Source organism: Ranitomeya imitator, chromosome 1 (assembly GCF_032444005.1).
Source record: "Ranitomeya imitator isolate aRanImi1 chromosome 1, aRanImi1.pri, whole genome shotgun sequence".
Lineage (NCBI taxonomy): Eukaryota > Metazoa > Chordata > Amphibia > Anura > Dendrobatidae > Ranitomeya > Ranitomeya imitator.
The window spans coordinates 7,540,890-7,568,812 of NC_091282.1; the positions used below are offsets into that span (position 1 = coordinate 7,540,890).

At 48.6% G+C, this 27,923-nt stretch overlaps 1 protein-coding gene across 2 annotated transcripts in view; it reads right to left on the reverse strand.

The window, feature by feature from the left end:
* Window positions 1–27,923, reverse strand: part of LOC138658180 (uncharacterized) — a 116,255-nt gene that overhangs the window by 71,821 nt on the left and 16,511 nt on the right. For both annotated transcript variants that reach the window (XM_069745707.1, XM_069745703.1), the window contains exon 4: window positions 5,417–5,467. In XM_069745707.1, coding sequence (XP_069601808.1) covers window positions 5,417–5,467 — 51 coding nt within the window. The remainder of the gene's footprint in view (window positions 1–5,416; window positions 5,468–27,923) is intronic.

Consider the following 27,923-nt stretch of genomic DNA (forward strand, 5'->3'; position numbering starts at 1 on the left):
ATTTATGAGGTTATAACTCTGGAACGCTTCAACGGATCCCGCTGATTCTGAGATTGTTTTTTCGTGACATATTGTACTTCATGTTAGTGGTAACATTTCTTCGATATTACTTGCGATTATTTATGAAAAAAACAGAAATATGGTGAAAATTTTTGAAATTTTGCAATTTTCAAACTTTGTATTTTTATGCCATTAAATCAGAGAGATATCTCACAAAAAATAGTTAATAAATAACATTTCCCACATGTCTACTTTACATCCGCACAATTTTGGAACCAAAATTTTTTTTTGTTAGGGAGTTATAAGGGTTAAAAGTTGACCAGCAATTTCTCATTTTTACAACACCATTTTTTTTTAGGGACCACATCTCATTTGAAGTCATTTTGAGGGGTCTATATGATAGAAAATAATGAAGTGTGACACCACTCTAAAAACTACACCCCTCAAGGTTCTCAAAACCACATTCAAGAAGTTTATTAACCCTTTACGTGCTTCACAGGAACTGAAACAATGTGGAAGGAAAAAATGAACATTTAACTTTTTTTTGCAAACATCTTAATTCAGAACCATTTTTTTTTATTTTCACAAGTGTAAAAACAGAAATGTAACCATAAATTTTGTTATGCAATTTCTCCTGAATACGCCAATACCCCATATGTGGGGGTAAACCACTTTTTGGGCGCACCGCAGAACGTAGAAGTGAAGGAGCGCCGTTTGACTTTTTCAATGCAGAATTGGCTGGAATTGAGATCGGACGCCATGTCACGTTTAGAGAGTCCCTGATGTACCTAAACAGTGGAAACTCCCCACAAGCGACACCATTTTGGAAACTAGACCCCTTAAGGAACTTACCTAGATGTGTGGTGAGCACTTTGAACCCCCAAGTGCTTCACAGAAGTTTATAACGTAGAGCCGTGAAAATAAAAAATCGCTTTTGTTTACACAAAAATGATCTTTTTGCCCACAAATTTTTATTTTCACAAGGGTAACAGGAGAAATTAGACCACTAATGTTGTTGTGCAATTTCTCCTGAGTACGTCGATACCCAATATGTGGGGGTAAACCACTGTTTGGGCGCACCGCAGAGCTTGGAAGAGAAAGAGTGCCGTTTTACTTTTTCAATGTAGAATTGGCTGGAATTGAGATCGGACGCCATGTCGCGTTTGGAGAGCCCCTGATGTGCCTAAACAGTAGAAATCCCCCACAAGTGACCCCATTTTGGAAACTAGACCCCCCATGGAACTTATCTAGATGTGTGGTGAGAACCTTGAATGCCCAAGTGCTTCACAGAAGTTTATAATGCAGAGCCATGAAAATAAAAAATATTTTTTTTTCCACAAAAAAGATTTTTTAGCCCCCAAGTTTTTATTTTCACAAGGGTAACAAGAGAAATTGGACCCCAAAAGTTGTTGTCCAATTTGTCCTGAGTATGCTGGTACCCCATATGTGGGGGTAAACCACTGTTTGGGCGCACGGCAGAGCTCGGAAGGGAAGGAGCGCCTTTTTGGAATGCAGACTTTGATAGAATGGTCTGCGGGTATTATGTTGCGATTGCAGAGCCCCTGATGTACCTAAACTGTAGTAACCCCCCACAAGTGACCCCATTTTGGAAACTAGACCCCCCAAGGAACTTATCTAGATGTGTGGTGAGAACTTTGAATGCCCAAGTGCTTCACAGAAGTTTAGAATGCAGAGTCGTAAAAATAAAAAATATTTTTTTTTCCACAAAAAAGATATTGTAGCCCCCAAGTTTTTATTTTCACAAGGGTAACAGGAGAAATTGGACTGCAATAGTTGTTGTCCAATTTATCCCGAGTACGCTGATGCGCCATATGTGGGGGTAAACCACTGTTTGGGCGCACGGCAGAGCTCGGAAGGGAAGGAGCGCCTTTTTGGAATGCAGACTTTGATAGAATGGTCTGTGGGCATTATGTTGCGATTGCAGAGCCCCTGATGTACCTAAACTGTAGTAACCCCCCACAAGTGACCCCATTTTGGAAACTAGACCCCCCAAGGAACTTATCTAGATGTGTGGTGAGAACTTTGAATGCCCAAGTGCTTCACAGAAGTTTAGAATGCAGAGTCGTGAAAATAAAAAATATTTTTTTTTTCACAAAAAAGATATTGTAGCCCCCAAGTTTTTATTTTCACAAGGGTAACAAGAAAAATTGGACCCCAGAAGTTGTTGTCCAATTTATCCCGAGTACGCTGATGCTCCATATGTGGGGGTAAACCACTGTTTGGGCGCACGGCAGAGCTCGGAAGGGAAGGAGCACCATTTGACTTTTTGAGCGCAAAATTGGCTGTCGTGTTTGGAGACCCCCTGATGTACCTAAACAGTGGAAACCCCCAATTCTAGCTCCAACCCTAACCCCAACACACCCCTAACCGTAATCCCAACCTGATCCATAATCCTAATCACTAACCCTAACCATAATCACAACCCTTACCCCAAAACAACCCTAATGTCAACCCTAACCATAACCCTAATCAAAACCCTAAATCCAACACACCCCTAATCCTAATCTCAACCCTAACCTCAAACCTAACCCTAATCCCAATACACCCCTAATCACAACCCTAACCTTAACCCTAATCCCAAACCTAACCCTAATCTCAAGCGTAACCCTAATGCCAACCCTAACCCTAATACCAACCCTAATCCAAACCCTAACCCTAATCCCAGCTCTAACCCTAACTTTAGCCCCAACCCTAGCCCTAACTTTAGCCCCAACCCTAACCCTAGCCCTAAGGCTACTTTCACACTTGCGTCGTCTGGCATTCCGTCGCAATCCGTCGTTTTGGACAAGAAACGGATCCTGCAAATGTGCCCGCAGGATGCGTTTTTTGCCCATAGACTTGTATTGCCGACGGATCGTGACGGATGGCCACACGTCGCGTCCGTCGTGCACTGGATCAGTTGTGTTTTGGCGGACCGTCGGCACAAAAAACGTTCAATGAAACGTTTTTTTGTACGTCGCATCCGCCATTTCTGACCGCGCATGCGTGGCCGTAACTCTGCCCCCTCCTCCCCAGGACATAGATTGGGCAGCGGATGCGTTGAAAAACTACAGCTGCTGCCCACGTTGTGCACAATTTTCACAACGTGCGTCGGTATGTCGGGCCGACGCATTGCGACGGCCCCGTACCGACGTAAGTGTGAAAGAAGCCTAACCCTAAATTTAGCCCCAACCCTAACCCTAAATTTAGCCCCAACCCTAGCCCTAACCCTATCCCTCACCCTAGCCCTAACCCTAGCCCTAACCCTAACCCTACCCCTACCCCTAACCCTAACCCTACCCCTAACCCTACCCCTAACCCTACCCCTAACCCTAACCCTACCCCTAACCCTACCCCTAACCCTACCCCTAACCCTAACCTAACCCTAACCCTAACCCTACCCCTAACCCTACCCCTAACCCTACCCCTAACCCTACCCCTAACCCTACCCCTAACCCTAACCCTACCCCTAACCCTAACCCTAACCCTAATTTTAGCCCCAACTGCTGTTCTCCTGCCGGCCGGCAGATGGAGACAGATGGCGGGCGCATTGCGCATGCGTCCGCCATGTTCTTCTGCCGGCGGCCAGGAGGAGCAGCAAGAGGATCCAGGGACACAGGTGAGTATTGTAGGGTCCCCGAATCCCCCTATTTCTCTGTCCTCTGATGTGCGATCACATCAGAGGACAGAGAATTACACTTTACTTTTTTTTTTTTTTTGCGGTCACCGGTAAACAGTTAATTACCGGCGATCGCAAAACAGGGGTCGGTAAAACCGACCCCGATCATGCTCTTTGGGGTCTCGGCTACCCCCGGCAGCCGAGACCCCAAAGATTCTCCCGGTCCCGGCCGGCGGGCGCACTGCGCATGCGCCCGTCATTTTGAAGATGGCGGCGCCCACCGGGAGACACGAGGAGCATTGGGGGAGCTAGGTGAGTATTGGGGGGCCACCTGGGACCCCTTTTCTCTGTCCTCCGATGTGAAGGTTTACACAGTAAAATATCGATATTTGCAGATGATACAAAACTATGTAAATCAGTTAATACAAGAGAAGATAGTATTCTGCTACAGATGGATCTGGATAAGTTGGAAACTTGGGCTGAAAGGTGGCAGATGAGGTTTAACAATGATAAATGTAAGGTTATACACATGGGAAGAGGGAATCAATATCACCATTACACACTGAACGGGAAACCACTGGGTAAATCTGACAGGGAGAAGGACTTGGGGATCCTAGTTAATGATAAACTTACCTGGAGCAGCCAGTGCCAGGCAGCAGCTGCCAAGGCAAACAGGATCATGGGGTGCATTAAAAGAGGTCTGGATACACATGATGAGAGCATTATACTGCCTCTGTACAAATCCCTAGTTAGACCGCACATGGAGTACTGTGTCCAGTTTTGGGCACCGGTGCTCAGGAAGGATATAATGGAACTAGAGAGAGTACAAAGGAGGGCAACAAAATTAATAAAGGGGATGGGAGAACTACAATACCCAGATAGATTAGCGAAATTAGGATTATTTAGTCTAGAAAAAAGACGACTGAGGGGCGATCTAATAACCATGTATAAGTATATAAGGGGACAATACAAATATCTCGCTGAGGATCTGTTTATACCAAGGAAGGTGACGGGCACAAGGGGGCATTCTTTGCGTCTGGAGGAGAGAAGGTTTTTCCACCAACATAGAAGAGGATTCTTTACTGTTAGGGCAGTGAGAATCTGGAATTGCTTGCCTGAGGAGGTGGTGATGGCGAACTCAGTCGAGGGGTTCAAGAGAGGCCTGGATGTCTTCCTGGAGCAGAACAATATTGTATCATACAATTATTAGGTTCTGTAGAAGGACGTAGATCTGGGTATTTATTATGATGGAATATAGGCTGAACTGGATGGACAAATGTCTTTTTTCGGCCTTACTAACTATGTTACTATGTTACTATGTTAGAAATTAAAAAGAGATCGCGTTTTTTTTTTTTTTTTTTTGCAATCGCCGGTAAACGGTTAATTACCGGCGATCGCAAATGCGGGGAGGGTTAAAAAAACCCCGAATCATGTTCTCTGGGGTCTCGGCTACCCCCGGCAGCCGAGACCCCGGAGAAAATCGGCCTCTGGGGGGCGCTATTGACTTTTTCCACAGCGCCGTTAATTAACGGCGCTGTGGTTTAAGTACCCTTAGCGGCCGCCGTTAAAAGGCGTATCGGCGGTCGCTAAGGGGTTAAAGAAACTATTAAATATTGTACATATTTCTCTTGAATGAAATCATTTAGAATGATCAAAAATGATAAAGAATAGACTCACGTTAATAAAGACTGTGTGATTTATCAAGAATTACGGTATTTATGACTATTGATCGGTCTTAGAATATAACCTTTATAAAGCAGAACGCAGAGCTCTATGACAAGAAGAAGCAATCCTGACCTGCTCCATAGGGAAGCTGACAACGGCTCTGTAGTTGTTCTTGATGTTGGTCTATAAAAAAATATTAGATGAAAATGTTAAGAAACTCAAACACTGGCTGCAAACTTATTTCTGAGCAAACACACCTGCTTCCATATTTATAACCCACAAACCATTTATCTAGGTCTTAAGGTACCTTCACACATAACGATATTGTTAACGATATCGTTGCTTTTTGTGACGTAGCAACGATATCGTTAATAAAATCGTTATGTGTGACAGCGACCAACGATCAGGCCCCTGCTGGGAGATCGCTGGTCGCTGAACAAAGTCCAGAACTTTATTTCGTCGCTGGATCTCCCGTGGACATCGCTGAATCGGCGTGTGTGACACCGATCCAGCGATGTCTTCACTGGTAACCAGGGTAAACATCGGGTAACTAAGTGCAGGGCCGCGCTTAGTAACCCGATGTTTACCCTGGTTACCATCCTAAAAGTAAAAAAAACAAACAGTACATACTTACCTTCCGCTGTCTGTCCTCCAGCGCTGTGCTCTGCACTCCTCCTGTACTGGCTGTGAGCGTCGGTCAGCCGGAAAGCAGAGCGGTGACGTCACAGCTCTGCTTTCCGGCCGCTGTGCTCACACAGACAGTACAGGAGGAGTGCAGAGCACAGCGCTGGAGGACAGACAGCGGAAGGTAAGTATGTACTGTTTGTTTTTTTTACTTTTAGGATGGTAACCAGGGTAAACATCGGGTTACTAAGCGCGGCCCTGCGCTTAGTTACCCGATGTTTACCCTGGTTACCGGCATCGTTGGTCGCTGGAGAGCGGTCTGTGTGACAGCTCTCCAGCGACCAAACAGCGACGCTGCAGCGATCCGGATCGTTGTCGGTATCGCTGCAGCGTCGCTTAATGTGAAGGGGCCTTTACATGGGATCAATAAGAAACTTGCTGAGGTCCATTGTGTGTAGGGCACATTGTCCTTCGAGAGGGAGTTACTGCCTACAGATGGAGTGACCTGACCTGGGAATTTCGTGTAGAGATGACTGGATTCCTATAGATGGATAACATGGTGATAGATGACTCCTCAGTAGTGTTGAGCATTCCGATACCGCAAGTATCGGGTATCGGCCGATATTTGCGGTATCGGAATTCCGATACCAAATTCCGATACTTCCCGCGTATCGGATACCGGAATCGGAAGTTCTCAGAATTCAAACTGCACACAGCAGCCAATGAGGAATGAATGGAAGTGTGGGCACATCCTGTTTAGCATGGTGGGTATGTAAGTACTGGCAAGGCTGTGATTGGCTGCTGAAATGATGTCACCATGCACTATAAAAAACGCTGCCGCCATTTTGCGCTCACTCTGCTGTGATTTCAGTTAGGGACAGGACGCTGTGTTCTAACTGAGGGCCAGTTGAGATAGCTAATTGCTTTATTTTCCTTTCCCAAGGCTAATTTAGCAAAACGCTGTGTGTTCTTCACTGTTCACCTTGCTCTTGCCTTGCAGCGCTGTTTCAACAGCGTTCTGCAAGGTCTCTGTGTGTGTGTGTGTGCAGCTCACTCTGTAGTCTGTGTGCAGCCATATACCCGGTTGTATTCAGCTCAGGGGGGGTTCACACTGCCTCATACAGTTCTATCCATTGTCCTTTTTTGCTCATAGTGCAGCCTGCTGCACATTTTTTCTAAAATTTCCTATTAGTGTCTTTCCACCCGTCTCCAGCTAAATAGTGGAAAAACACTACATAGGATAACCTAGAGGGGGGTTTTTGGGCCTTGCTGCGCCGTTTACGGCTGTTTGCACGGTCTCCGTGTGAGCGCAGCTCGCCCTGTAGTCTGTGTGCAGCCACAGCCGGTTGTATTCAGCTCAGGGTTTGTCACTGCCTCATACTGTAAAATAACTTGTCCTTTTTTGCTCATAGTGCAGCCTGTTTAAAAATTTTTAAAAAAATTCCTATTAGTGTCTTTCCACCCGTCTCCAGCTAAATAGTGGAAAAACATTAGATAGGATAACCTAGAGGAGGGTTTTTGGGCCTTGCAGCGCCGTCTACGGCTGTCTGCACGGTCTCCGTGTGAGCGCAGCTCGCCATGTAGTCTGTGTGCAGCCACAGCCGGTTGTATTCAGCTCAGGGTTTGTCACTGCCTCATACCGTTAAATAACTTGTCCTTTTTTTTCAACTAGTGCAGCCTGTTGAAAATTTTGTAAAAAATGTCCTATTAGTGTCTTTCCACCCGTCTCCAGCAAAATAGTGGAAAAACACTACATAGGATAACCTAGAGGAGGGTTTTTGGGCCTTGCAGCGCCGTTTACGGCTGTCTGCACGGTCCCCGTGTAAGTTAAACTCGCTCTGTAGCCTGATCTGCCCAAAAAAAAAGTAAAGTTCACCAAACACCACTTAACACTTGTGTAGGCCACATTTTATCAATAATAAAGTCTAGTCCACACTTTACAACATTAGTGTTTCTTACACCTGTTAGGAGGAGCATTTCAGGAATAAGCACACTAAGGCCTTAGTACTTTTCTGCTTATCTTTATCTGTCAACCAAGATGAAGAGGGCAGGGAGTAAGGGGCGTGGGCACGGAGCAGGGAGAGGAGCAGGGAGAGGACGTGGTGATTCTGTGCCTGCTGCGGGCACCGGTGACTTATCATCACCCAGTTTCAGCAGGGAACAGTCCTTCATGCGCAGCTTTGTCGGAGAGCGCCGTGCACCGCTGCTGCGTGAAGATCAAATTGAAGCCGTTGTCGGATGGATGGCAGCTAACGCATTGGCATCGACTTCAATTAGTGCCACATCCTCTCAGGCACAGACCACTGGAGAGCAGCCATCTGTCTCTTCACCACCTGCCAAATTGGCCAGGCAGTCAGAGAGCCCAGGACAGGAGCCGTCTCTACTTCTGTTCTCTGAATCTCTTGGCTTGGAAACAGGGGGACAGCCAAGCAGTATTGGAGAAATGGAAGAAGAGGCAGTGTGCAGTGATGTCCAACAGCTTTGTCTCTCTGACTCTGAAGAGGCGGGTGGGCCAGTGCCTCCGGTGACCACAGCACAGTACGCATCTGATGATGAAACTCAGGTGCCGCTTTCTGGTGCGTACTGTGCTGCCGAGACTACCCAGGAGGAGCAGTTGGTGGCAGAGGGTAGTGGAGATGATGAGGTCCTTGACCCATCTTGGCGTGAGGAACAGGAAGGTGGTGGGAGCAGCTCTGAGGAATAGATTCCCCAAACGGGCCAAAGAGGGAGAGGGAGGGGGAAGACTGCGGAGCCTGTAGCCTCCACTTTGGCACCCGTTAGGAGCCTGTCTCTTCCACAAGCCAAAAAGGGCGCTCCCAAGACTTGCAGTGCCTGGTCCTTTTTTGACACAGTTGCAGATGACATTTGTTTTGTCAAATGCAAGCTGTGTCATCAGAAAGTAAAAAGAGGGAAAAGTGTCAGCAACCTCAATACCACAAATATGTGGAAACATGTGCGGACCAGGCACGCGGTGGAGTTACAAAAACACACTGAAGACCTAGGCCAACCAACAGCGGCAGCTACCACCTCTTCAGCTCGTGTTGCCTCTTCCTCCAGCTCACGCACAGCTGGTTCGGCTTCCTCCCTGGATCGCCATGGAAGAACCTCTGGCACTGTTGTCCAGAGACCTAGTGTAATTCCACCCACAGCACCACGTTCCCAGTCATCCTCACACTCCCAGCCTAGTCTACAGCCATCGGTAGTACAGGCATGGGAGAAAAGGCGGGCATTCTCGGCAAACCACCCCTGAGCACAGGCTCTGAATGCAGGCATTGCCAAACTTCTGTCGCTGGAAATGCTCTCATTCAGGCTGGTGGAGACTGACAGCTTCCGTGACTTGATGGCATTGGCAGTCCCACAGTACAAGGTGCCCAGCCGCTTTTACTTCAGCAGGCAGGCTGTCCCTGCCCTGCACAAGCATGTGGAGGGACAAATAAAACACGCGCTACTGAACGCCGTCAGTAGCAAGGTCCACCTCACCACCGATGCGTGGACCAGTCAACATGGACAGGGGCGATACCTTACCGTCACTGCCCATTGGGTTAATGTTGTTGAGCCGGGTACAGACCGTGCGAGTGGCGCAGGACGTGTCCTGCCCACTCCAAGGATTGCAGGAATCCAGTCTGTACGCATTGACTCCTCCTCTTACACAAGTTCCTCAGATTCATCGCTGCAGGATCCGTCACAGTCCACCTCCACATGGACCCGTGAACGTTTACCTGTTACGACTGACATGAGCACAGCCGTGGCCAAACGTCAGCAGGCCGTCTTGAAATTAGTTTCTTTGGGGAATCGAAGCCACACAGCGCAGGAGCTCTGGAATGCCCTAAAGCAGGAGAGCGATGTGTGGTTACTGCCAGCGAATCTCCAGCCAGGCATGGTAGTGTGTGACAATGGCCGAAATCTGGTGGCAGCTTTAGCCCTTGGCAACCTTACTCACATCCCATGTCTGGCACATGTGCTCAATTTGGTTGTGCAGAGTTTTCTGAGGGACTATCCAGATCTTGATGCACTTCTGCACAAGGCCCGCCTAGAGTGTGCTCACTTGCGGCGTTCCAGCTTGGCAAGATCCCGCATTGCTGCTCTGCAGCGTCGATTTCGCCTTCCTGAACATCGCATCATATGTGACCTACCTACCAGGTGGAGTTCCACGTTACATATGTTGGAGCGTTTGTGTGAGCAGCAGCAAGCAGTAATGGAGTACCAGCTGCATCAGGCGCAAAGAAGTCGCAGTCAGCGCCGATCAGACTTCACAACCACAGAGTGGGCCACTATGAAGGAAGTCTGCCAGGTTTTGCGTCCTTTCGATTATTCCACGCGGATGGCAAGTGCAGATGATGCACTAGTCAGCATGACTGTCCCCCTTATCTGCCTGCTTCAAGAAACCCTGCAAGGGATAATGTGGAAGAGGTGGAGGATGAGGAGTCACCTTTTCCATCAGCTTCTGGACAGTCAGCGCCACGTGGTTCCTCACAAAGGGTTCGGCAGGAGACCCTTTGTGAGGAGGATGAGGAGGAGTCAATGGACGAGGAAGAGCTACGTCCAGAGGAGGGAGTTACACCATTGTCCAGTGGTCAGTGTGTACAGCGAGGGTGGGGTGATGAAGAGCGGGCAGAGATCATGTCTCAAGCAGGGGACAGCGTTTCTGGGCCAGTTGGCAGTCTGCAGCACATGGTTGATTTCATGTTGCAGTGCCTGAGAGACGACCGCCGCATCGACCACATTCTCAACGTGCCTGATTATTGGGTGTACGCCCTCCTCGATCCTCGCTACCGTGACAACGTCCAAAACCTCATCCCGGCGTTGACACGGCAGCGTAAATTGCGGGAGTACCACGACACACTGGTGAATTCCATCATCTTCTCCAGTCCAACTGAGAGGAGTGCTGCTAGTGCTTTATAAAGCAGCTCAGTGCGTCGAGGCAGTGGAGGAGGCTCTGTACAAAGAGGGAGCAGAAGCAGTGCCTCTGCCCAAGGCAAGACCAGTATGGCACAACTGTGGAAAACTTTTGTGTGCCCGCCCCAAATGTCTACACCATCACCGGCGGCTCCAGTCAGCAGGAGGCAACGGTTCCGTCAGATGGTGACAGACTACATGTCTTGCCCTCTTACTGTACTCCCAGACGGCTCTTCCCCTTTCAAGTTTTGGGTCTCTAAGCTGGATACCTGGCCAGAGCTAAGCCAGTATGCATTGGAGGTGCTGGCTTGCCCTGCGGCTAGTGTCTTATCGGAACGTGTCTTTAGTGCCGCAGGTGGTGTACTAACAGACCGTCGCATGCGACTATCCTCCGATAACGTTGACCGGCTTACTTTTCTGAAAATGAACCAGGCCTGGATCTCGCAGGAATTTGCCACTCCTCTGCCTGATTAAGTAATTGGGTGTCATCCAGGTCTTCTGATGTGTTCATCTTTCTACCACCTGAACTGTAATTCCTGGGCTCCAACTCCGCCAGTTGCGGCTCAGAAGTGCAGGCTGCACAGTCAAAACATACGACCCAGTGTTATTGGGTTTCAGTAACGTCAGCTGATCTGTTGTGAATTCTGTGGCTGAGTTCACTTCTGTGGTCACAAGTGGTATTGCAGTCTCTGGGCTTCCTCCCTCAGGTGTTTTGGTGAGCTCGTTGGCTGCCTTGCTATTTAGCTCCACCTGAGTCTGTCTTCCTTGCTCCTTGTCAATGTTCCAGTGTTGGATCTGAGCTACTGCATCTTTCCTTGGGCCTGCTGCTCTGCTAGATAAGTGCTTCTAGTTTGTTTTCTGTTTTTTCTGTCCAGCTTGCTATTAACTTTTGCTGGAAGCTCTGAGAAGCAAAGGGGTGCACCGCCGTGCTGTTAGTTCGGCACGGTGGGTCTTTTTGCCCCTTTGCGTGGTTTTCGTTTTAGGGTTTTTTGTAGACTGCATAGTTCTCTTTGCTATCCTCGCTCTGTCTAGAATATTGGGCCTCACTTTGCTGAATCTATTTCATTCCTACGTTTGTCTTTTCATCTTGCTAACAGTCATTATATGTGGGGGGCTGCCTATTCCTTTGGGGTATTTCTCTGAGGTAAGTCAGGCTTGTATTTCTATCTGCAGGCTAGTCAGCTCCTCAGGCAGTGCCGAGTTGCATAGGTAGTTGATAGGCGCAATCCACTGCTGCTTATAGTTGTGTGAGGATAGATCAGGTACTGCAGTCTACAGAGATTCCACGTCTCAGAGCTCGTCCTATTGTTTTTGGTTATTGCCAGATCTCTGTATGTGCGCTGATTACTGCACGCTGTGTTGCCTGATTGCCAGCCATAACAGTACAAGGAGCCAATCCAATGATTTCCAATAGAGGGAAAAAAAAAATCCTGACATCATTTTTTTTTCTTAGCTCTGTCTTCAGTCTTTTTTTTCCCCTAGACATTAGAGTGCTTCAGGACACAGCTGTGGACATGGATATTCAGGCTCTGTGCTCCTCAATGGATAATCTCGTTGTAAATGTACAAAAGATTCAAGATACTATTGATCAGAAATCGATGCTAGAACCAAGAATTCCGATTCCTGATTTGTTTTTTGGTGACAGAACTAAGTTCCTGAGCTTCAGAAATAATTGTAAGCTATTTTTGGCCTTGAAACCTCATTCTTCTGGTAATCCTATTCAACAGGTTTTGATTATTATTTCTTTTTTGCGCGGCGACCCACAGGACTGGGCGTTTTCTCTTGCACCAGGAGATTCTGCATTGAGTAATGTTGATGCATTTTTCCAGGCGCTGGGATTGCTTTACGATGAGCCTAATTCAGTGGATCAAGCTGAGAAAAATCTGCTGGCTTTATGCCAGGGTCAGGATGATGTAGAAGTATATTGTCAGAAATTTAGGAAATGGTCAGTACTCACTCTGTGGAATGAATCTGCACTAGCGGCTTTGTTCAGAAAGGGTCTCTCTGAAGCTCTTAAGGATGTAATGGTGGGATTTCCTATGCCTGCTGGTTTGAATGAGTCTATGTCCTTGGCCATTCAGATCGGTCGTCGCTTGCCCGAGCGTAAATCTGTGCACCATCTGGCGGTATTGTCTGAGAGTAAGCCTGAGCCTATGCAGTGCGACAGGACTATGACTAAAGTAGAACGGCACGAACACAGACGTCTGAACAGACTGTGTTTCTATTGTGGTGATTCTACTCATGCTATTTCTAATTGTCCTAAACGCACTAGGCGGTTCGATAGCTCTGCCGTTATTGGTACTGTACAGTCCAAATTCCTTTTGTCCATTACCTTAATGTGCTCTTTGTCATCATATTCTGTCATGGCGTTTGTGGATTCAGGCGCTGCCTTGAATCTGATGGATTTGGATTATGCTAAACGTTGTGGATTTTTCTTGGAGCCTTTGCGGTGTCCTATTCCGTTGAGAGGAATTGATGCTACACCTTTGGCCAAGAATAAGCCTCAGTACTGGGCCCAGCTGACCATGTGCATGGCTCCTGCACATCAGGAAGTTATTCGCTTTCTGGTACTGCATAATTTGCATGATGTGGTCGTGTTGGGGTTGCCATGGCTACAAACCCATAATCCAGTATTGGATTGGAACTCTATGTCGGTAACCAGCTGGGGTTGTCAGGGAGTACATGGTGATGTTCCATTTTTGTCTATTTCGTCATCCATTCCTTCTGACATCCCAGAGTTCTTGTCGGACTTTCAGGATGTATTTGAAGAGTCCAAGTCTGATGCCCTACCTCCGCATAGGAATTGTGATTGTGCTATCGATTTGATTCCTGGTAGTAAATTCCCTAAGGGTCGTTTATTTAATTTGTCCGTACCTGAACACACCGCTATGCGCAGTTATGTGAAGGAGTCCCTGGAGAAGGGACATATTCGCCCATCGTCGTCACCATTGGGAGCAGGGTTCTTTTTTGTAGCCAAGAAGGATGGTTCGCTAAGACCGTGTATTGATTACCGCCTTCTTAATAAGATCACTGTTAAGTTTCAGTATCCCTTGCCATTGATATCTGACTTGTTTGCTCGGATTAAGGGGGCTAGTTGGTTTACTAAGATTGATCTTCGTGGTGCGTATAATCTGGTGAGAATCAGGCAGGGAGATGAATGGAAAACGGCATTTAATACGCCCGAGGGTCATTTTGAGTATCTGGTGATGCCGTTCGGACTTGCCAATGCTCCATCTGTTTTTCAGTCTTTTATGCATGACATTTTCCGTGAGTATCTGGATAAATTCTTGATTGTTTACTTGGATGACATTTTGATCTTCTCAGATGATTGGGAGTCTCATGTGAAGCAAGTCAGAATGGTTTTCCAGGTACTGCGTGCTAGTTCCTTGTTCGTGAAGGGATCAAAGTGTCTCTTCGGTGTGCAGAAAGTTTCATTTTTGGGGTTCATCTTTTCCCCTTCTACTATCGAGATGGATCCGGTTAAGGTTCAGGCCATCCAGGATTGGACTCAGCCGACATCTCTGAAAAGTCTGCAGAAATTCCTGGGCTTTGCTAATTTTTATCGTCGCTTCATCTGTAATTTTTCTAGCATTGCCAGACCATTGACCGATTTGACCAAGAAGGGTGCTGATTTGGTTAATTGGTCTTCTGCTGCCGTGGAAGCTTTTCAGGAGTTGAAGCGTCGTTTTTGCTGTGCCCCTGTGTTGTGTCAACCTGATGTTTCTCTTCCGTTCCAGGTCGAGGTTGATGCTTCTGAGATTGGTGCAGGGGCGGTTTTGTCACAGAGAGGTTCTGGTTGCTCAGTGTTCAAACCATGTGCTTTCTTTTCCAGGAAATTTTCTGCTGCTGAGCGTAATTATGATGTGGGCAACCGAGAGTTGCTGGCCATGAAGTGGGCATTCGAGGAGTGGCGTCATTGGCTTGAGGGTGCTAAGCATCGCGTGGTGGTTTTGACTGATCATAAGAACCTTACTTATCTTGAGTCTGCCAAGCGCTTGAATCCTAGACAGGCCCGTTGGTCGTTATTTTTTGCTCGTTTTGATTTTGTGGTTTCGTACCTTCCGGGCTCTAAAAATGTGAAGGCGGATGCTCTGTCTAGGAGTTTTGTGCCCGATTCTCCGGGGTTATCTGAGCCGGCGAGTATCCTCAAGGAAGGAGTCATTGTGTCTGCCATCTCCCCTGATTTGCGGAGAGTGTTGCAGAAATTTCAGGCTAATAAACCTGATCGTTGTCCGGCCGAGAAACTGTTCGTCCCTGATAGGTGGACTAGTAAAGTTATCTCTGAACTTCATTATTCGGTGCTGGCCGGTCATCCAGGAATCTTTGGTACCAGGGAGTTGGTTGCTAGATCTTTCTGGTGGCCATCTCTGTCACGGGATGTGCGTGCTTTTGTGCAGTCCTGTGGAATTTGTGCTAGGGCTAAGCCCTGCTGTTCACGTGCCAGTGGGTTGCTTTTGCCCTTGCCGGTCCCGAAGAGGCCTTGGACACATATTTCGATGGATTTCATTTCTGACCTTCCCGTTTCTCAAAAAATGTCGGTCATTTGGGTGGTCTGTGATCGCTTTTCTAAAATGGTCCATCTGGTGCCCTTGGTTAAATTGCCTTCCTCCTCTGATTTGGTGCCTTTGTTCTTTCAGCATGTGGTTCGTTTACATGGCATTCCTGAGAATATTGTTTCTGACAGAGGTTCCCAGTTTGTCTCGAGGTTCTGGCGAGCCTTTTGTGGTAGGATGGGCATTGACCTATCTTTTTCCTCGGCCTTCCATCCTCAGACTAATGGCCAGACCGAACGAACCAATCAGACCTTGGAAACATATCTGAGATGTTTTGTTTCCGCTGACCAGGATGATTGGGTGTCATTTTTGCCGTTGGCTGAGTTCGCCCTTAATAATCGGGCCAGCTCGGCTACCTTGGTCTCTCCATTTTTCTGCAATTCTGGGTTCCATCCTCGTTTCTCTTCAGGACAGGTTGAGTCTTCGGACTGTCCTGGTGTGGATTCTGTGGTGGACAGGTTGCAGCAGATCTGGACTCAGGTAGTGGACAATTTGACCTTGTCCCAGGAGAAGGCTCAGCTTTTCGCTAATCGCAGACGCCGTGTGGGACCCCGACTTCGTGTTGGGGATCTGGTTTGGTTATCTTCTCGTCATATTCCTATGAAGGTTTCCTCTCCTAAATTTAAACCTCGTTTTATTGGTCCGTATAGGATTTCTGAGATTCTCAATCAGGTGTCTTTTCGTCTGACCCTCCCAGACTCCTTTTCCATACATAATGTATTCCATAGGTCGTTGTTGAGGAGATACGTGGCACCTATGGTTCCATCTGTGGAGCCTCCTGCCCCTGTTTTGGTGGAGGGGGAATTGGAGTATATTGTGGAGAAGATTTTGGATTCTCGTGTCTCTAGACGGAGACTCCAGTATCTGGTCAAATGGAAGGGTTATGCTCAGGAAGATAATTCCTGGGTTTTTGCCTCTGATGTCCATGCCCCAGATCTTGTTCGTGCCTTTCATGTGGCTCATCCTGGTCGGCCTGGGGGTTCTGGTGAGGGTTCGGTGACCCCTCCTCAAGGGGGGGGTACTGTTGTGAATTCTGTGGCTGAGTTCACTTCTGTGGTCACAAGTGGTATTGCAGTCTCTGGGCTTCCTCCCTCAGGTGTTTTGGTGAGCTCGTTGGCTGCCTTGCTATTTAGCTCCACCTGAGTCTGTCTTCCTTGCTCCTTGTCAATGTTCCAGTGTTGGATCTGAGCTACTGCATCTTTCCTTGGGCCTGCTGCTCTGCTAGATAAGTGCTTCTAGTTTGTTTTCTGTTTTTTCTGTCCAGCTTGCTATTAACTTTTGCTGGAAGCTCTGAGAAGCAAAGGGGTGCACCGCCGTGCTGTTAGTTCGGCACGGTGGGTCTTTTTGCCCCTTTGCGTGGTTTTCGTTTTAGGGTTTTTTGTAGACTGCATAGTTCTCTTTGCTATCCTCGCTCTGTCTAGAATATCGGGCCTCACTTTGCTGAATCTATTTCATTCCTACGTTTGTCTTTTCATCTTGCTAACAGTCATTATATGTGGGGGGCTGCCTATTCCTTTGGGGTATTTCTCTGAGGTAAGTCAGGCTTGTATTTCTATCTGCAGGCTAGTCAGCTCCTCAGGCAGTGTCGAGTTGCATAGGTAGTTATAGGCGCAATCCACTGCTGCTTATAGTTGTGTGAGGATAGATCAGGTACTGCAGTCTACAGAGATTCCACGTCTCAGAGCTCGTCCTATTGTTTTTGGTTATTGCCAGATCTCTGTATGTGCGCTGATTACTGCACGCTGTGTTGCCTGATTGCCAGCCATAACACTGATCCCCAGCTGTGTAGCCGGCAATGTGTCCTGCGACCGCCACGCTGGCACACCAACCTAAATGTTAGGGAACCTGTCCCCCCCCCCTCGGCGTTTGTTACTGAAAGAGCCACCTTGTGCAGCAGTAATGCTGCACAAGGAAAAGGTAGCTCTTTTAGTTGTGCTCCTTGCACACGCAGAACTTAACACTTATAAAATGTGTTGTTCACTGATACCGTTATACCGTCCTGGAGGTGGGACTTTCCTTCGTAATGTGACGCAGCACAGCCGTCATTCCTACCCCCTTGGTGCCGTGTGCTGCCTCCTCAGCGTTGTTTTAAGCTGTCACGGAGTCTGCGCTGTTCCGTTATCCCTTGGCCATGCCCAATTTGTGCTGCCTGTCTTCTGACATAATTTGGTGTCAGGCTGCCTGCGCCTGTGCGGCCGCGCTGCCCAAGATCCCGCCTCGCAGTGTCTTCTGATGTTATCACACTGCGGGCCTGTGATCCATGGGCATGCGCAGTGCATATCTTCCCCTCAGGCTCTCGCTCATCTCCCTCCACCTTCTTCAGACTGTGCGCCGTCAGCTGATCCCTAATAGCATGCCACGGCCGTGACGCCGCACAGTCTGAAGAAGCAGGAAGGAGGGGAGTGAGAGGCAATGATATGCACTGCGCATGCTCATGGATCCCAGGCCCGCAGTGGGATTACATTAGATGACACTGCGAGGTTGGATCTCGGGCAGCTTGGACGCACAGGCACTGCCAGCCTGACACCTACATGATGTCAGAAGACGGGCACCGCTAACTGTGCATGGCCAAGGGATAACATTACAGCACAGGCTCCGTGACAGAATCAAACAACGCTCAGGAGGCGGCGCACGGCACCAAGGGGGTTGTAATGACGGCTGTGCTGTGTCACATTACAAAGGAAAGTTCCACCTCCGGGATGGTTTAACGGTGTGAGGGGACACATTATATGAGTGTGTAGTTCAACGAACGTTTGCAAGGAGCATAATTTAAAGAGCCACCTTTTTCCTTTTGCAGTATTACTGCTGTACAAGATGGCTCTTTCAGCAACAAATGCCTGGGGGGGGGGGGGTTAAAGGTTCCCTTTCAACTTTCTCCAGTGCAGGCTTCGGCCTACACTCTGCTCCTACTGCAGACCCTGATCTCTAACACCGCCAGTTTTAGGCCTGAACTGCTAGCTACACAGAGAAAAATACCCGCCAATGTGTCAGTGGGGTTCAGCACCGCCAGCTGTTCCCCTGCTGTGTAGCCGGCAACATGACCTGCAAACGCCACGCAGGCACATGAACTGAAATTAAAGGGACCCTGCCACCCACTCCCAGGTGTTTCTATGTATAACAGCCACCTTGTACAGCAGAGTAATGCTGCATTTGTACAAGGTGGCTGACTTTTTCTCCTTGCCCACGTGGAACTCAACACGTACAAAATGTGTCTCATTAGAGACCATTCCACTGTCCCTGAGGTGTGACTTTCCTTTCTACTGATACGCAGCACCCCCTTTGTTAGCGCTGCCCGTCTTCTGACATCATTGGTTGGCTGGCTGCGCCTGTGCGTCCGCCCTGCTCGACACAACGCCCATCGGTGTCTTATTTATTTTGACAGCGAGAGTGTGGTTTATGGGCACGAGCAGTGCATATCTTCGCCTGTCGTCACTCATCTCCTTCCGCCTTCTTTAGACTGTGCGGCCTCATGGCCGCGGCATGCGATAAGGGATCAGATGAGGCCGCCCTGTCTGAAGCAGGTGTAAGGACATGTGTGAGCGGCGAACATATTTACTGCACAAGGCCACGAATCCCAGCCACGCAGTGTGAATTTTTGAAAACACACTGTGGGTCTGGGATTCATGGCCATCGCTAACCGCACCGGCCAACATGAAATGAGGTCAGAAGACGGGCAGCGCTAACAGGGCATTGCCAAGGGATAACAAGAGCGCAGACTCCTGTACAGCAAACAAACAATGCTCAGGAAGCTGCGCCCAGCACCAAGGCGTTATTTGGGACACCTGTGCTGCGTCTCCTTAAAATGACAAGTCACGCCTCCAATACAGTTCTACTGTCTAGAAATTATAGGCCAGTAAGCTTAACCTCTACTGTGGGTAAAATCCTGGAGGGCATTCTAAGGGACGCTATACTGGAGTATCTGAAGAGGAATAACCTCATGACCCAGTATCAGCACGGGTTTACTAGGGACCGTTCATGTCAGACTAATTTGATCAGTTTCTATGAAGAGGTAAGTTCCGGATTGGACCAAGGGAAACCAGTGGATGTAGTGTATATGGACTTTTCAAAAGCTTTTGATACGGTGCCACACAAAAGGTTGATACATAAAATGAGAATAATGGGGATAGGGGAAAATATGTGCAAGTGGGTTGAGAGCTGGCTCAGGGATAGGAAACAAAGGGTGGTTATTAATGGAGCACACTCGGACTGGGTAGCGGTTAGCAGTGGGGTACCACAGGGGTCAGTATTGGGCCCTCTTCTTTTTAACATATTTATTAATGACCTTGTAGGGGGCATTCAGAGTAGAATTTCAATATTTGCAGATGACACTAAACTCTGCAGGGTAATCAATACAGAGGAGGACAATTTTATATTACAGGATGATTTATGTAAACTAGAAGCTTGGGCTGATAAATGGCAAATGAGCTTTAATGGGGATAAATGTAAGGTCATGCACTTGGGTAGAAGTAATAAGCTGTATAATTATGTGCTTAATTCTAAAACTCTGGGCAAAACCGTCAATGAAAAAGATCTGGGTGTATGGGTGGATGACAAACTTAAATTCAGTGGCCAGTGTCAGGCAGCGGCTACAAAGGCAAATAAAATAATGGGATGCATTAAAAGAGGCATAGATGCTCATGAGGAGAATATAATTTTACCTCTATACAAGTCACTAGTTCGACCACATTTAGAATACTGTGCACAGTTCTGGTCTCCGGTGTTTAAGAAAGACATAGCTGAACTGGAGCGGGTGCAGAGAAGAGCGACCAAGGTTATTAGAGGACTGGGGGGTCTGCAATACCAAGATAGGTTATTACACTTGGGGCTATTTAGTTTGGAAAAACGAAGACTAAGGGGTGATCTTATTTTAATGTATAAATATATGAGGGGACAGTACAAAGACCTTTCTGATGATCTTTTTAATCATAGACCTGAAACAGGGACAAGGGGGCATCCTCTGCGGTTGGAGGAAAAAAGGTTTAAGCATAATAACAGACGCAGATTCTTTACTGTAAGAGCAGTGTGACTATGGAACTCTCTGCCGTATGATGTTGTAATGAGGGATTCATTACTTAAATTTAAGAGGGGACTGGATACCTTTCTGGAAAAGTATAATGTTACAGGGTATATACACTAGATTCCTTGATAGGGCGTTGATCCAGGGAACTAGTCTGATTGCGTATGTGGAGTCGGGAAGGAATTTTTTTCCCCAATGTGGAGCTTACTCTTTGCCACATGGGTTTTTTTTGCCTTCCTCTGGATCAACATGTTAGGGCATGTTAGGTTAGGCTATGGGTTGAACTAGATGGACATATAGTCTTCCTTCAACCTTAATAACTATGTAACTATGTAACTATGTACAATGGGCTAAATTGTGTACGTGTTTCATTCAGCGTGTGCAAGTTGCAAAATTCATAGAGCAACCTTTGACTTGTGCAGCATAAATGCTGCACAAGGTGTGGCTCTTGTACTTTGTAACACCTGAGGGGGGGTTAAAGGTTACCTTTGAAATTGGTTCAACTAGGCTTCGGCCTACACTCTGCTCCTCTCCTCCTCCTGCTGCTCCTGGGCTATAACACTGCCAGTTGTAGCCTGGAAGTGCTAGCTGCACAGAGAAAAACATCAGCCAATGTGTTAGTGGGGTTCAGCACCGCCAGCTGTTCCCCTGCTGTGTAGCCGGCAACGTGTCCAGCACAAGCCACGCTGGCACAACAGAACAAAAGCTGCTACCAGTGCAGGTTTCGGCCTACACTCTGCTCCTCTCCTCCTCCTGCTGCCCCTGGGCTATAACACCTCCAATTGTAGCCCGGAAGTGCTAGCTGCACAGAGAAAAACACCCGCCAATGTGTCAGTGGGGTTCAGCACCGTCAGCTGTTCCCCTGCTGTGTAGCCGGCAACGTGACCTGCAAACGCCACGCAGGCACATGAACTGAAATTAAAGGGACCCTGCCCCCCACCCCCAGGTGTTTCTATGTATAACAGCCACCTTGTACAGCAGTAATGCTGCATTTGTACAAGGTGGCTGACTTTTTCTCCTTGCCCACGTGGAACTCAACACGTACAAAATGTGTCTCAGTAGAGACCATTACACTGTCCCTGAGGTGTGACTTTCCTTTCTAATGATACGCAGCACCCCCCTTGGTAGCGCTGCCCGTCTTTTGACATCATTGGTTGGCTGGCTGCGCCTGTGCGTCTGCCCTGCTCGAAACAACGCCCCTCGGTGTCTTATTTATTTTGACAGCGAGGGTGTGATTGATGGGCATGTGCAGTGCATATGTTTGCCTGTGTTCACTCATCTCCTTCCGCCTTCTTCAGACTGTGCGGCCTCATGGCCGCGGCATGCGATAAGGGATCAGATGAGGCCGCCCAGTCTGAAGCAGGTGTAAGGACATGTGTGAGCGGCAAACATATTTACAGCACAAGGCCACGAATCCCAGCCACGCAGTGTGCATTTTTGAAAACACACTGTGGGTCTGGGATTCATGGCCATCGCTAACAGCACCGGCCGACATAAAATGAGGTGAGAAGACAGGCAGCACTAACAGCGCATGGCCAAGGGATAACAAGAGCGCAGACTCCTGTACAGCAAATAACAACGCTCAGGAAGCTGCGCCCATGCACCAAGGTGTTATTTGGTACACCTGTGCTGCGTCTCCTTAAAAAGACAAATCACGCCTCCACTACAGTTTGACTGTATAATGGGCTAAATTGTGTACGTGTTTCATTCAGCGTGTGCAAGTTGCAAAATTCATAGAGCAACTTTTGACTTGTGCAGCCTTAATGATGCACAAGGTGTGGCTCTTGTACTTTGTAACACCTGAGGGGGGGTTAAAGGTTACCTTTGAAATTGGTTCAACTAGGCTTCGGCCTACACTCTGCTCCTCTCCTCCTCCTGCTGCCCCTGGGCTATCACACCGCCAGTTGTAGCCTGGAAGTGCTAGCTGCACAGAGAAAAACACCAGCCAATGTGTTATTGGGGTTCAGCACCGCTAGCTGTTCCCCTGCTGTGTAGTCGGCAACGTGTCCAGCACAAGCCACGCTGGCACAACACAACAAAAGCTGTCACCAGTGCAGGCTTCGGCCTACACTCTGCTCCTCTCCTCCTCCTGCTGACCCTGGGCTCCAACACCGCTAGTTTTTGCCCGGAAATGCTAGCTGCACAGAGAAAAACACCCGACAATGTGTCAGTGGGGTTCAGCACCGCCAGCTGTTCCCCTGCTGTGTAGCCGGCGACGTGACCCGCAAACGCCACGCAGGCACATGAACTGAAATTAAAGGGACCCTGCCACCCACTCCCAGGTGTTTCTATGTATAACAGCCACCTTGTACAGCAGTAATGCTGCATTTGTACAAGGTGGCTGACTTTTTCTCCTTGCCCACGTGGAACTCAACACGTACAAAATGTGTCTCAGTAGAGACCATTCCACTGTCCCTGAGGTGTGACTTTCCTTTCTAATGATACGCAGCACCCCCCTTGGTAGCGCCGCCTGTCTTCTGACATCATTGGTTGGCTGGCTGCGCCTGTGCATCCGCCCTGCCTGAAACAACGCCCCTCGTTGTCTTACTTATTTTGACTGCGAGGGTGTGATTGATGGGCACGAGCAGTGCATATCTTCGCCTGTCTTTACTCATCTCCTTCCGCCTTCTTCAGACTGTGCGGCCTCATGGCCGCGGCATGCGAGAAGGGATCAGCTGAGGCCGCCCAGTCTGAAGCAGGTGTAAGGATATGAGTGACAGGTGAAAATATTTACTGCACAAGGCCACGAATCCCAGCCCCGTAGTGTGACTTAAAGAAAAGACACTGCGGGTCTGGGATTTATGGCCATCGCTATCCGCACCGGCCAACAAGAAATGAGGTCAGAAGACAGGCAGCGCTCACAGCGCATGGCCAAGGGATAACAAGAGCGCAGACTCCTGTACAGCAAATAACAACGCTCAGGAAGCTGCGCCCAGCACCAAGGTGTAAATTTTGACACCTGTGCTGCGTCTCCGTAAAAAGACAAGTCACGCCTCCACTACTGTTTGACTGTAGAATGGGCTAAATAGTGTACGTGTTTTATTCAGCGTGTGCAAGGAGCAAAATTAATAGAGCAACCTTTTACTTGTGCAGCATTAATGCTGCACAAGGTGTGGCTCTTGTACCTTGCAACACCTGAGGGGGGGTTAAAGGTTACCTTTGAAATTGGTTCTACTAGGCTTCGTCCTACACTCTGCTCCTCTCCTCCTCCTGCTGACCCTGGGCTATAACACCGCCAGTTGGTGCCCGGAAGTGCTGGCTGCACAGAGAAAAACACCCGCCATTGTGTCAGTGGGGTTCAGCACCGCCAGCTGTTCCCCTGCTGTGTAGTCGGCCACGTGTCCAGCACAAGCCACGCTGGCACAACCGAGCAAAAGCTGCCACCAGTGCAGGCTTCGGCCTACACTCTGCTCCTCTCCTCCTCCTGCTGACCCTGGGCTCTAACACCGCCAGTTTTTGCCCGGAACTGCTAGCTGCACAGAGAAAAACACCAGCCAATGTGTCAGTGGGGTTCAGCACCGCCAGCTGTTCTCCTGCTGTGTAGCCGGCAACGTGACCTGCAAACGCCACGCAGGCACATGAACTGAAATTAAACGGACCCTGCCACCCACCCCAAGGTGTTTCTATGTATAACAGCCACCTTGTACAGCAGTAATGCTGCATTTATACAAGGTGGCTGACTTTTTCTCCTTGCCCACGTGGAACTCAACACGTACAAAATGTGTCTCAGTAGAGACCATTCTACTGTCCCTGAGGTGTGACTTTCCTTTCTAATGATACGCAGCACCCCCCTTGGTAGCGCTGCCCGTCTTCTGACATCATTGGTTGGCTGGCTGCGCCTGTGCGTCCGCCCTGCCTGAAACAATGCCCCTCGTTGTCTTACTTATTTTGACTGCGAGGGTGTGATTGATGGGCACGAGCAGTGCATATCTTCGCCTGTCTTTACTCATCTCCTTCCGCCTTCTTCAGACTGTGCGGCCTCATGGCCGCGGCATGCGAGAAGGGATCAGCTGAGGCCGCCCAGTCTGAAGCAGGTGTAAGGACATGAGTGACAGGCGAAAAAATTTACTGCGCAAGGCCATGAGTCCCAGCCCCGTAGTGTGACTTAAAGAAAAAACACTGCGGGTCTGGGTTTCCTGGCCATCGCTAACCGCACCGGCCAACATGAAATGAGCGCAGACTCCTGTACAGCAAATAACGACGCACAGGAGGATGCGCCCAGCACCAAGGCGTTATTTTGGACACCTGTGCTGCGTCTCCTTACAAAGACAAGTCACGCCTCCAATACAGTTTTACTCTATAAAGGGCAAAATTGTGTACGTCTTTCATTCAGCGTGTGCAATGAGCAAAATTTAAAGAACAACCTTTCACTTGTGGAGCATTAATGCTGCACAAGGTGTGGCTCTTCCACATTGTAATACCTGAGGGTGGGTTAAAGGTTACCTTTGAAATTGGTTCAATTAGGCTTTCTGCTCCTCCTGCAGACCCTGGGCTCTAACACCGCCAGTTGGTGCCTGGAAGTGCAGGCTGCACAGAGAAAAACACCCGCCATTGTGTCAGTGGGGTTCAGCAACGCCAGCTGTTCCCCCGCTGTGTAGCCGGCAAAGTGTCCTGCAAACGCAACGCAGACACAAAGCTGCCTCCAGTGCAGGCTTCGGCCTACACTCTGCTCCCCCTGCTTACCCTTTGCTCCAACACCGCTAGTTGGGGCTGTAGGAAGACAATCTTGAATAGGCAACGCATCCTGGTTCCAGCACCGTCAGCTGGTTCCGGGTAGTGTCAAGGTCACTGACACACCTATACGTTGTCCCGTCGTGTTGCGGTCGGGTTAGCCAACTCCATGGTGCCTCCAGTTTAGGAGCTTCCTATGTGGGCTGTGTGAATTGGTAGTCAAGGCTGGTTCTGTAGTGCCAGTAGGCCAAGCTCCCCCTGTAGGACTGTTGGTGTTCGGTAACTGCGGCTGCCTCGCGGCCTAGCTGTTCTCTCCTCTCCTGTGGGCCTTCTGGTCCACATACTGGTTCCAGCACCATCAGCTGGTTCCGGGCAGAGCCTTTGGCTTTGGTGCCTCCTCCTGGGTATCCGAGTTCCGCCAACACCAGGCGGTCCTTAGTAGTGCTTTTAAGCGCGGGCACCTACAGCTTAGTAACCGGGTTCCAGCACCGTCAGCTTGTCCTCGGTGCCATTGGCTCTTGCACACTGGGGCAACGCATCCTGGTTCCAGCACCGTCAGCTGGATCCGGGTATTGTCAAGGTCACTGACACACCTATACGTTGTCCCGTCGTGTTGCGGTCGGGTTAGCCAACTCCATGGTGCCTCCAGTTTAGGAGCTTCCTATGTGGGCTGCGTGAACTGTTAGTCAAGGCTGGTTCTGTAGTGCCAGTAGGCCCAGCTCCCCCTGTAGGACTGTTGGTGTTCGGTAACTGCGGCTGCCTCACGGCCTAGCTGTTCTCTCCTCTCCTGTGGGCCTTCTGGTCCACATCCTGGTTCCAGCACCGTCAGCTGGTTCCAGGCAGAGCCTTTGGCTTTGGTGCCTCCTTCTGGGTATCCGAGTTCCGCCAACGCAAGGCGGTCCTTGGTAGTGCTTTTAAGCGCGGGTACCTACAGTTTTGTAACCGTGTTCCAGCACCGTCAGCTGGTCCTCGGTCGTGCCATTGGCTCTTGCACAGTTGGCCAACGCATCCGGGTTCCAGTACCGTCAGCTGGTTCTCGGCAGTGTCTTTTGCTCTTGTACCTTCTGCTCCCCATCCTGGTTCCAGTACCGTCAGCTGGTTCCGGGCAGAGCCTTTGGCTTAGGTGCCTCCTTCTGGGTTTCCGAGTTCACCAACATCAGGTGGTCCTTGGTAGTGCTTTCAGGCACGGGTACCTCCTGCTTAGTAACCGGGTTCCAGTAACGTCAGCTGGTCCTCGGTAGTTCCATTGGCTCTTGGACCTTCGGCTACCCATCTGGGTTCCAGTACTGTCAGCTGATTCTCGGCAGTGTCTTTTGCTCTTGTACCTTCTGCTCCCCATCCTGGTTCCAGTACCGTCAGCTGGTTCCGGGCAGAGCCTTTGGCTTAGGTGCCTCCTTCTGGGTATCCGAGTTCCGCCAACGTCAGGCGGTCCTTGGTAGTGCTTTTTAGCACGGGTACCTCCTGCTTAGTAACCGGGTTCTAGTAACGTCAACAGGTCCTCGGTAGTTCCATTGGCTCTTGGACCTTCGGGTAGCCATCCGAGTTCCAGTTCCATCAGCTGGTTCTCGGGATTTTCTCAGCCTTCTTGTACCTTCTGCTACATTTCCAAGTTCAAGACCCTAAAGACGACGACCCGGAAGACCACCCCTAAGATGACGACGACACCGGAGACGACAACCACTGAGATGACGACGACCCTGGAGATGACGACCCTGAAGACCACCCCGATGACGACGACGACGACCCTGGAGACGACGACCCTGGAGATGACGACATGGAAGACCGAGAAGCAGAAGAACAAGAGGCTGCAGAACAAAGAGCAGAAGAACATTAAGCATAACACTTAATATCAGAGCAAAAGATATTATCTAAATTATATGCAGAAGAAGACTAAGCAGTGTATGGGGGTGAGTCCGTTCCTCCTCGTGGTGCCCCTGGATAAAGCCTGATGCTGCAGGCCAAACTGAACGCGGACAAATGTAACTTTTGTGACAGGCAGAACGGAAGGTGTAATCTTCAAACTTTTATAGATAACAACTACGGGAATGCCTGTCACAAATGAGAATATGATGAAGTAGAGTAGGAAGAATAATAATAGTTGAAGAAAATGAATATGAAGAATGTCATTAAAAAAAAAATAGGTAGAAGATGAAGAAGAAGATGAATAAGGTGAAGAAGAAGTTGATGTCAAAGATGCTGATGATGATGAAGATGAAAGTGTGGGAAAAGTAAAAAAAAAAAAAGGGGAAGGGCGTAAAATAGTGAAACATCAATATCTGACAAAATAAAAAAAAAAAAACATAGTCAATATCTTTGTAACTCCGAACGTCTTTAAAAAAAATAAAAATTCCTGCTATTCTATTTGATTGGGCTAATCCTCTATGCCTTTAATGTCTCCGCCACCTCCCCAAATACATCCTGCATTATTCTTAGTTGTTTTCCTTCATGTAGAATGAACCTACAAGGAAAGAAAGGGTTTATTTTAATTCCGATATTTTGGTCCCATTGACTTGCATTGGGATCGGGTATCGGTATCGGCGATATCCGATATTTTTTGAATATCGGCCGATCCAATCCGATACCGATACTTTCCGATATCGGAAGGTATTGCTCAACACTACTCTTCAGAGTGAGCGGGAGGAGGAGTAGGACTTCATACACTTTTCTCCACCATTTGATTACGGACACTCCAGATGTTTAAGGTCCACATACACATTATACCAGAGTCAGGTGAACTTGCCAATATTGATGGGTTCGGCCAACAGTCTAATTGTGGGGGCCCCTAACAAATAATGTTGGGAGAGATAAAGATCTGGATGACTTATTTTGCTCGCTGATCCTTTATGTCAGAGATAAGCCACCACCAGAAATGTCTCTC